Raw genomic sequence first — 9,910 nt, forward strand, 5'->3', positions numbered from 1 at the left:
AGAGCCGCTGCTTCCGGTCCACCTCTTCCACTTCAAAATAAATGCCACGTGAGGAAAAACAAACGAGGAATACGATAGAAATTGCCGTCATTCAGTTTTTCCCTTTCACTGCCGTCTCAAACTGGGTTGCGTATATTAACACTTAACCCATAATCGGTGTTTAACGGTCTTGTTATATTATCACGTACTTTGCTCTTGCCTTTAATTTGAAAATACAGCACAGCCACAGTCTATGTTAACTGTACCTTGACGCTGTTAGCCTGAGCTAGCTACAACGAACCAACATCTTACTTAGCAACAGTCCTTACGTGGACAACGTTCATAATTTCATTATTCTGGATATGAGGGTGGTTTCAACGAAGGATGAAGCTAAGGCAGTAAAATTCAACATTAATTAGAGAAGACACTAGCTAGCGTTAGCGATTTGTGTTTAGAAAAGAAAAAACAACGTTAGCTTGGATAGAGATAAACAAGTCTCAGCTCGGTGGGAGTAATCTCCTCAGGATCCGTCGGCATGGTGAGTCTGCACAGTCACATTTAATGCCAGATGAGATATATTATTCAGTCTCATAGGTTCATGTACTTTAGGCCAAACCCACTACTCGCCTACTGAAAGTCAGAATACCATCACTTTAGATGGGGCAAGTAGATGGGAGAAGTAGGGAAAAGGCTTAACGTCGGACCCTGCCTGTTTGTAATTGGGTGAGACCAAAGGAAAATGTCCTGCCTTGGGCTGGACAAATACAGTTTTCTTTTTAAAATGTATTTTCTGTTCTACCTTGGTAGATCCTCTCTCGCGTGAAACCAGCAGTGGGAGGAGAGAGAGAAGTGAGCATCAGTGAGAAGAAGAAGAAAAACAAAACAAAGGTTCCCCGTCCGGAGGAATACCTACAACAGAGAGACTACCTTGGGGCCCTGACACTGTTGGAGGTACACACACACACACACACACACACACACACACACACACACACACACACACACACACACACACACACACACACACACACACACACACACACACACACACAGGGTCCTAATTTTGTGGTTTCAAATGACTCCCTTTCAGTAGGAATCCACCATTTGAGGTCCTGTGCTGAGATGCATTCATACATCAAAAGTAACTGAGCTCACACCAGCTCTGTGTGTGCTGTTCTTCTTATCATCATTATTGTTCACATGCAATAGAAATAATGCTCAATAGAATTGCAAAATAACCCATGAAAAAATGTGTTGATCTCAGAGAAACTTGATTCAGAATAATAAATTCAATCAGTTATCATCACGTCTTCATTAGGCACCTTATACCCTGTGATAAACTACTTAAACTACTGTTGATATGAAGCCATCACCTTCACAACAAATTCCACAAATATAAAGAAAGAAAACTTATGAGTCCCAAATTGTATGGACAGTAATGTTAGTGGTGTGTTAGACACTGTCTTTTTATCTGCATGGTTATGCTTCAGGCATGAAACAACACATTTCTCACAGTGAAATATAAACACATGTGATGGTTCTTTTTCAATAGCTTGGTTGGTGGACTGAGATTTGCCCCTGGGCCTGAATAAGTACTTATTGTGGCTAATAAAAATGCAATCCCTCCTGCAGATTACCCTGTATAGCCCTGGAATTAAAGTTTCAGAAATAGAAAATCGTCCACATCTATGCAACAGACACCACTGCATTACTCAAGTGCTGCTGCTGATGTGTTACTGTGCCATCTCCAGTTTCAGAGAAGTATTGGAGAGAAAGAGGAGCATGCAGACCAGTGGATTGGTTATTGCGCCTTTCACTTGGGTGATTACAAGAGAGCTATGGAGGTATTCTGTCTTCTTGTGTATGTGTGTTGTTGTGTCTCACTGTGTGTGTGGATATGTGCACAATAATTTATATTAAGAGCCCTAAATGCAGTATGCAAATTCTTAACATCTGTCTAAGTAATGGCTAATGATGCAACTGACTGTTTTCATGTCTGTGCAAATTAGTAATATTTCCTTATCATGTCATGACAGGAGTACAAGTCTCTGACCATGAACCCTGAATGTCCAGCTGATGTGTGGGTGTATTTGGCCTGTGCCCTCTTTTTTCTGGGGCTCTATGAAGAGGCGGAAGAGGCTGCATCCAAGGGTATGGAGTACAGAGGCTTTGACCAAAAGTTTGTTCAGCTTTTTACGAAACTCTGAACTGCTTTTATTCCTTTCATCCCGTTGCCTTTTAATTGGTCTCTAATAGAAAGTAGCAAGATCTAAATGTCTCACAGTTTATCATGATCATACATCTCTCTACTGTTGCTCAATATTAAGCCCAACACCAGAATCATGTACACCAGAATTTACGTTAGTTTTCCTGTACAAATTCTGGTGTAAATCTGACAATAGGTTGTCCTCTTCTGGACCACTGACTGTTTATGTAGTAATTCATCTCTCTGAATTTGATGTACACATTTAAGTCCCATTAAACCACTCCCTGGCTGTTGTTTAATTTCTGTGCTGGATGAATTTACAATCCAGTTTATTATTTCATTGCTGAGAGTAAGGTTATAATGTGAATGAATTGTACCTCTGTTCTCATGTGGTTTGCTGGCTAACTAAATTTAGTATCTCTTGGTCTCTTAGCACCACAGTCACCACTTCAAAACCGGCTCCTCTTCCACTTGGCTCATAAGGTATGTTACCATTACAGTATTATATTATTTTACATGCCTTCACTGCCATCACTCAATCACTAACTAGTAACTGTAATAACAATATACTCGTCTGTAATAATATGAGGTAAACTTAGAAGTCCATCCTGTTTTTACCCCATCTCAGTAAAGAGGAAAAGAATGTGATGTGTCATGTTGTTTTGTTTTTGAGTTGTTTGATCCTTGGTTTAATTCATGCCTTTTTGCTGTCCCTCCCGTGTTATACATTTTTTTGTAACCTTGATCAGACCTGTGTTGAAGTTTCCCTTTCGTCTCCATAACATGTCTCAGTTCAACGATGAGAAGAAGCTGATGAATTTCCACCAGAATCTGGAAGATGTGACAGAGGATCAGCTGAGCCTGGCATCTATTCACTACATGCGGTCGCACTACCAGGAGGCTATAGACATCTATAAACGGCTTCTTTTGCAGAACAGGTGTGTGCTCTCACTCTCTTAAATTCCTTCTTAACGCTACCTATTGCATGAGCTTCACGCTTTGTGTAATTCAAGCATCAGTGCTGCAGACCTGCTGAGCTAGTCTCCTTTAACATGCATATATTGCATGTATAGCTGAGAGGGTGAAGAATTACATTTTTTTGTGGAACATTTCCTGTGCAACATTTCATGTTTCCGTGGCATCTGTAGCTAAGTATGTATGTAGGTCCTTTTTTACTAAGATGACAGAAAATATTAGAGCTTTAAGCCTCAATCCTTTTCCCCTGCTGATACGCACATGCACCACTGTGGACGCAGATGTCAAACATCCACACGGAGCCTTGCATGCACCTCTGATGGCAAAAGTTACTTCATCTGGACCCTTTGCGTATTATAGGATGTTGAAATCATAACACCTTAGTTGCAGGCTTCTGCAACAGCTCCCAGCACACGTGTTATTGGGCAAAAATCTTTATATTGTCCTCACATCACATTTGGAGCTCATGCCATCAAATTTTCACTTTGGTTGGGTTATAAATTCTTTTTAAGCAACAATTTGTTAATAAGACAGGAACTTCAAATTGTGATGTGTTTTAGATGAGAAAAATGTTTTTTCTTAGCAGCTATAAATTTAAGCAAGTTAAACATTTTATTAAGATCTATGATATGCAAAATGAAAATATGTATAAAATACTTAAAGCTGTACGGTGACATGAATAAAACCTTTCTGATATTTCTTATATACAGACAGTACATATATATTTTTTAGCTCACAAACATCTTGTATCCAATCACCCCAAGAGATAATATATAATAAATAGTGATATAATTTTACATTTTGTCTTTTCAGAGATTTCCTGGCCCTAAAAGTATATGTGGCTCTGTGTTACTACAAGCTGGACTACTATGATGTGTCCCAGGAGGTGCTGGCCGTCTACCTGCAGAGCATCCCTGACTCCACTATTGCCCTTAACCTCAAGGCCTGCAACCACTTCAGGCTCTACAATGGCAAGGCAGCAGAGGTGAACAGGGCCTGACTGCTGCATACTGTAGCTTCGCTGGATATTCTTCATATTGACATGTTCTTATATTTCCACATGCAGAGTGTTATGTTTTGAGTTTGTCTGTTACGAAGATTATTACTTTACCACCACAGTTTACATTGATTTAACAATGAAATGGCTAACTTTACATTAGTGCCAAAACACACCAATAGGTGAACAATAAAAAATTCAACCAATAGTATGATTACATCTGAATTAGGGGGGTTAATGTCCAGTTTGTGCTGGTAGAGTAAATCTCAGTTTGTCGACAGTTTTTATTATCTTCTTTCCATGCTCCATTATAGTTGAGTCAAATTTGCTCAGGGTTGACTTAATATGTGTGTTGTCTCCCTCTCAGGCTGAGTTGAAGAACCTAATCGACATCTCCTCCTGCTCTTTTGAGTTTGCTAAGGAGCTTATCCGACACAACCTGGTAAGCTCTTCACAATCTCTATCTGCGAGTGTGTAGGTGTGAGCATACACTGGTGACTAACATGCCAATTTTCACACTCTGAATCTCTCACTTGTGAACTGCAGGTGGTGTTTCGTGGTGGGGAGGGGGCCCTGCAGGTGCTGCCTCCTCTGATCTATGTGATCCCTGAGGCCAGACTCAACCTGGTCATCTACTATCTCAGACAAGGTGTGTAGGTGTGGCATGGCAGTTTCCCGGAACACCAATTTTTCCAGTCTCTTATTGAAAATGATGCAGTTTTATGTCTTATTGTACTCCAAATGAAATGAAAGCATAGAACAAATGAACAACTGAAGTTAAAAAAGAAATCATGGAATCAGTTTATACACCAAAATGTACTCTAAACTTTTGACTCATCAAAGTAGCCACCTTTGGCAGATAACAGCTGAACACACCTTTGGGCATCTTTCTACAATGGAAATCAAAAGTTCTTCACAACTCTGTTGCAGAAGTTCCATATGTGTGGCGCTCGTAGGCTGCTTTGCTTTCACTCTTCTGTCCAGCTCATCCCAAACCAGCTCGATGGGGACTGTGCTGGCCATTCCATGTTTTCAATCTTATCATCTTGTTTTTTTTTCTTAAGGAAGTTCTGGCTTAGCTTACCTCTGTGTTTTGGATCATTATCTTGCAGTAGGTTTAACCTCTGACCAACTAGGCTCATATCAGAGGGTTCTGCATGGCGCTGCAGAGTGCTGTGGTAGCTGTTTTGGTTCAGGGTGCGTTTCACTCTGTACAACTCATCGACCCTGGATCTGACGAAACAGCTCCCGACCATCCTCCATGTTTGACAGCCGATGTCACACACAGAGGAACTGTCCTTTCGCCTACTCGACAGCGCACAAAAATCCTGCGTGATGAACTAAATCAAATTTTGATTCATCAGTCGATAACACCTTCTTCCAGTCTTGTGTAGTCCATTGGTGGTGGCCTATGCATGCCTCTTTTTCTTTTTTACATTTACATTATTTTTCAGTTTTGTGTGACCTTACCTTTTTTTTTTATACCTCTGGCAGTTCACCACTTACCTTTGTAGCATTCAAGCTATTCACTGGACTTTAACAGTTGGAATAAGATTTTTTTTTTAAATTCTTTTTTTTTTTTACATCTTCTCATGAAATGATTCTGACAATGTTATTTATTCAGTGTATATACTTTATGTATTGTAATACATACAGTTATTTTTATCAGTTTTAAGTACGGTCAAAATAATATAATAATATACATCACAATGAAATCCGGCTCTGTGTTGAAAAGAGGAAGTGGAACATACAGAAGATAATTGATTTCTCCTCAACCAGTCATGTACCATTTAATATAACTTCAGCATCCTTGTTTTTATGTGAATCTATAGTAGGGGCACGTTTTTTTATAGGAAAGTTGCCCCCAGTTCAGGGATTTACATCCATTTTATATTTCCAGATGATGTCCAAGAAGCTTACAACCTCATCCAAGATTTGACACCTGCCACACCTCAGGTGACAAATCTCAGTGTTTCACTTTAACATGTGTGAATGAGAGTGTGAATGGTTGTCTGTCTATATGTGTCGGCCCTGCGATAGACTGGCGACCTGTCCAGGGTGTACCCCGCCTCTCGCCTGAAGTCAGCTGAGATAGGCTCCAGCTCACTCGTGACCCTAGTGCAGGATAAGCGGTATAGAAAATGAATGAATGTTTAAAAACATTTTAATGTCACCTGAAACTCATGGATTGACTGAGTTTTGTGTCTCTTTTAATTTATTTATTTATTAATAGCTTAGAAATGAATTCTAATGTTTGGAAAAAAAGCAGATCAAATAAGTCATTTATTGTTTTCTCAGGAGTATATTTTGAAAGGAGTGGTAAATGCTGCATTGGGACAAGAAATTGGATCAGTAAGTGTTTCTATTAATCTTGAAGAGTTATCTGCAAATAAATGAGTGAGGTAGAGTGAGACAAATGTTTGTTATTGCACTCTTTATCTTTTTATCTTTTCAGAGGGATCACTTGAAAATTGCACAGCAGTTCTTTCAGTTGGTCGGAGGCTCGGCTAGTGAATGCGGTACGTTGAATAGAAGTGTAATCAATACGATCCTTTTACAGAGACACTGCAAGTGTGTGTGTGTAACATTTTTTGTCCTTTCAGACACTATTCCTGGCAGACAGTGCATGGCCTCCTGCTTCTTCCTCTTGAGGCAGTTTGAAGATGTTCTCATATATCTAAACTCGGTCAAGGTTAGCGATGTTCAATACAAGGCACACATTATGTGGCATATTCAATTGAAGACTCGCACTGTTGTTACTTTACTGTAATATCAGTCTGTAAGAAAAAAAAAGACTCCCACACACTGGATGAGAAGTGTCACTTCAGATGACAAGTGGTGCCTTACAGATGCAGGCGTGTGTTTGTGTGTTTCTCCCTGTGATTCGTAGTACCAACAAAAAGCTGATACTTTTATGGTCTTTATTTCTGGACATGTGGGCACTCACCTCTTTTGGGCATGACTGCTCTTTTTTTTCTCCTCGCAGGGTTACTTCTTTAATGATGACACATTTAGCTTCAACTATGCTCAAGCTAAAGCAGCCCTTGGCAACTACAAGGAAGCAGAAGAGGTACCACACTTCAGCCAACATCTACAGATTCTTCTGACTGAAGTTAATGATCACTGTGTTGCACTAATTCTCATGTTTCTTACAGCAATTTCTACACATTCAGAGTGAGAAGATCAAGAATGACTATGTTTATCTCAGCTGGCTGGCACGATGCTGTACGTATAGTTAAAGTGATGATTGTATACTAAAGAAAATGTGAATATACAGTATATATTAATTCAGAGGCTTTCTTCATATGAGGTTGCTTTTCTTAAATTAAGCCATAAAAACAAAATTAAACAACCTTAAAAGCAGTCAAATTAATTGACATTCAGTATTTGTAAAATGATAAACAAACTCCAGTGATGCAATATAAATAAAACTTCAAGCCAGAACAGGTTTTCAAACAAAAGCTGAAATAACAAATGCTTGTTTGGAGAGAAGATTTCAGAAATCAGACCACAGTCCAAGCACCAATACATGTTCAGCTCTCAATAGATCTCTGGCTAAGCTTCTGCCCAAAGGGAGTAAAAGCTTGAAATGTTGCATATATTATTATTATTATTACAATCCTTTAGTTTTGACTGATAGTCATTTGTGCTGCATTTAGCACCTCCTATATGAAGACAAGGCCTCTGTCTGTAAGTAGACAGTGAAGTAGTTACAGTAGTTTACAGCTGTTGGCATGAAAGCATGAAGAGGATTCAACCCTTTCTACAGATGCACTGAGGCTGAGATCTGAAACAAACATCACTGCCAGATTTTTTGCCTTAGGCCTGTGAAGAATTCAGGGTTACTAGTGCACTCGGCTAGTGTTACACTTGGCACCTCTTAGAAATGGAAATCTTCATGAAAAGATTTTTCTTCCCTTCTCGGCTTAATACAGATCAATAAAATCTGCCCAAAGGCGTTTAATATCTTCCAAATTTCAGTCTATAAAAGTTGCTGAAACTGGCCGTGAATGATGGATTATTGAACTCTCGTCTTGTTCTTGTCAGACATCATGAACCAGAAGGGTCAGCTTGCCTGGGAGCTATATCTGAAGATGGGCACTTCCTCTGATTCCTTCAGTCTACTGCAGCTCATTGCCAACGACTGCTACAAGGTGAAATCCCCCTCTGTCCTCTAACCACTGACCACTTAACTTACCACATTACTGCTGAAATAACTGGTCAATTTAGCAGTTGGTTGATGGGCAGAAAAGTAATCTTCAACAATTAGCAAATACTCTAAACACTGGTTGGCTCAATTTTCTGAAATGTGAGTTTCACTGTTTTTAACGTTGACCACAAAAATAGAAATTTGAAAGCATCACTTCAAAGTTTTTATTGGTATTACTTGAGTCTTTTATACTATAAGGCTACAGTTAATGTACTAATCCATCATCTGTTAACCTGCAGATGTGCTCTGTTTAAATACCATTGCATTTCTACCAGCCAATTTTTATGATACATTCATTTCATACCATTTCTGGCTCTGTTATTGATGACAGTTTAACTTGGCTGCCGTCTTGTTGTCATGTGCTGTCCATCCGTGCTCTCAGATTTCTTGCCATATTTTTTTAAATGCAACCAGAAGTGTGAGCAGACAGTAAAATGCTCTCTGCTTACAAAAGCCACCATAAAGAGGTGCTATCATCTGTGCCCAGAAAGTCAATATTGCAGTGTGTAAGACTACGGCGTGCCGTTTCAGATGGGCCAGTTCTACTATGCAGCCAAAGCTTTTGATGCACTGGAGAAGCTGGACCCAGAATCCAACTACTGGGAGGGAAAGCGAGGGGCATGTGTCGGCATCTTCCAGCTCATTCTGGCAAACAAGGAGCCCAAGTATGTTTGTCTCCTTTTTGTCCTGTGCAGTAGTTTGGGTCCTGTTTTGTCCTGTACACATTTAAAAACGCTTCACTACATTATCCCTGTCATTACCCAGTAAAGCTGAACAACAGCTGGACTTGCATATCAAATGTCTTGTCTGCTCGAGTGGGTGTGATCTCTAAATAAATAAGAATGAGAGATGGTGCATTCTTGATCTAATCTTGTTCCCTCACATATCCTGTTTGTGTTCTAGGGAGACACTTAAAGAGGTGGTGGCCTTGCTGCGAAATTCAGGAAACCCTCAGGTTGAATACATCATCCGAGCTCTGAGGAAATGGGCCAAAGAGAACAGAGTCCTCCTGTCATGACAATCCTCGGCGCTGGGCTTCACCGACATCAAGAGTTAATACATTATGCAGAAATAAACAGCTGCTGCCGTGCAATTGGTCATTTTCAGCGACTTCTAAGAATGATATCTATGCCACATGAAGAAATATTTAGCTATTGTCTCTGATATTAAGTTGTGTTTTGTATTCAAAGTACACAGTCTCAACTACAATTCTCTATTTACTTATATATTTGTATTAAAATGTGAAGTGTTTTGTAATTGACTTTTTGGTTGTCAGCGATTCCTTCATGTGACGCTTCCATTAAGTATAAGAACAAAGAAAAACAACAGTTAGGTAATGAACATAACTTAATGTAACAAAGAGGTGGGACAGAGAAAGAAAAGAAACAAATGAGATAATCAATACGAACTAAACACAGACTGGTCACGACTGGTTTTTTGTTTATTTTGTGATAGTTTTGTATACGTAAATCAGTGGAGGAATATATTTGTGTATGTGTAGAAACTGTGTGGCAATGGCATATCAAAGTTGCAGTTTAATCAA

General features: G+C 39.5%; 1 protein-coding gene across 1 annotated transcript; it reads left to right on the top strand.

Moving 5' to 3' along the window:
• Window positions 1-246: 246 nt before the first annotated feature.
• ift56 (intraflagellar transport 56) lies at window positions 247-9,628 on the top strand. Its single transcript, XM_085773704.1, has 18 exons — window positions 247-517; window positions 787-930; window positions 1,731-1,823; window positions 2,016-2,130; window positions 2,619-2,668; window positions 2,978-3,123; window positions 3,974-4,145; window positions 4,525-4,599; window positions 4,704-4,806; window positions 6,058-6,113; window positions 6,456-6,509; window positions 6,613-6,676; window positions 6,761-6,849; window positions 7,144-7,227; window positions 7,313-7,382; window positions 8,205-8,311; window positions 8,899-9,032; window positions 9,271-9,628. The coding sequence occupies exons 1-18, from the start codon at window positions 515-517 to the stop codon at window positions 9,383-9,385; spliced, it is 1,674 nt and encodes a 557-aa protein (XP_085629830.1). The 5' UTR covers window positions 247-514; the 3' UTR covers window positions 9,386-9,628.
• The last annotated feature ends 282 nt before the right edge of the window (window positions 9,629-9,910 follow it).

The sequence above is a fragment of the Trachurus japonicus genome, chromosome 1, assembly GCF_045865225.1.
Source record: "Trachurus japonicus isolate A0001 chromosome 1, Traja_1.0".
NCBI classification, from domain to species: Eukaryota; Metazoa; Chordata; class Actinopteri; order Carangiformes; family Carangidae; genus Trachurus; species Trachurus japonicus.

Excerpts from the sequence above, each read along its gene's own strand:
- ift56 (XM_085773704.1), top strand. Across the intron at positions 931-1,730 it reads GGGCCCTGACACTGTTGGAG|TTTCAGAGAAGTATTGGAGA; the intron begins GTACACACACAC and ends TGCCATCTCCAG. Across the intron at positions 6,114-6,455 it reads TGACACCTGCCACACCTCAG|GAGTATATTTTGAAAGGAGT; the intron begins GTGACAAATCTC and ends TTGTTTTCTCAG.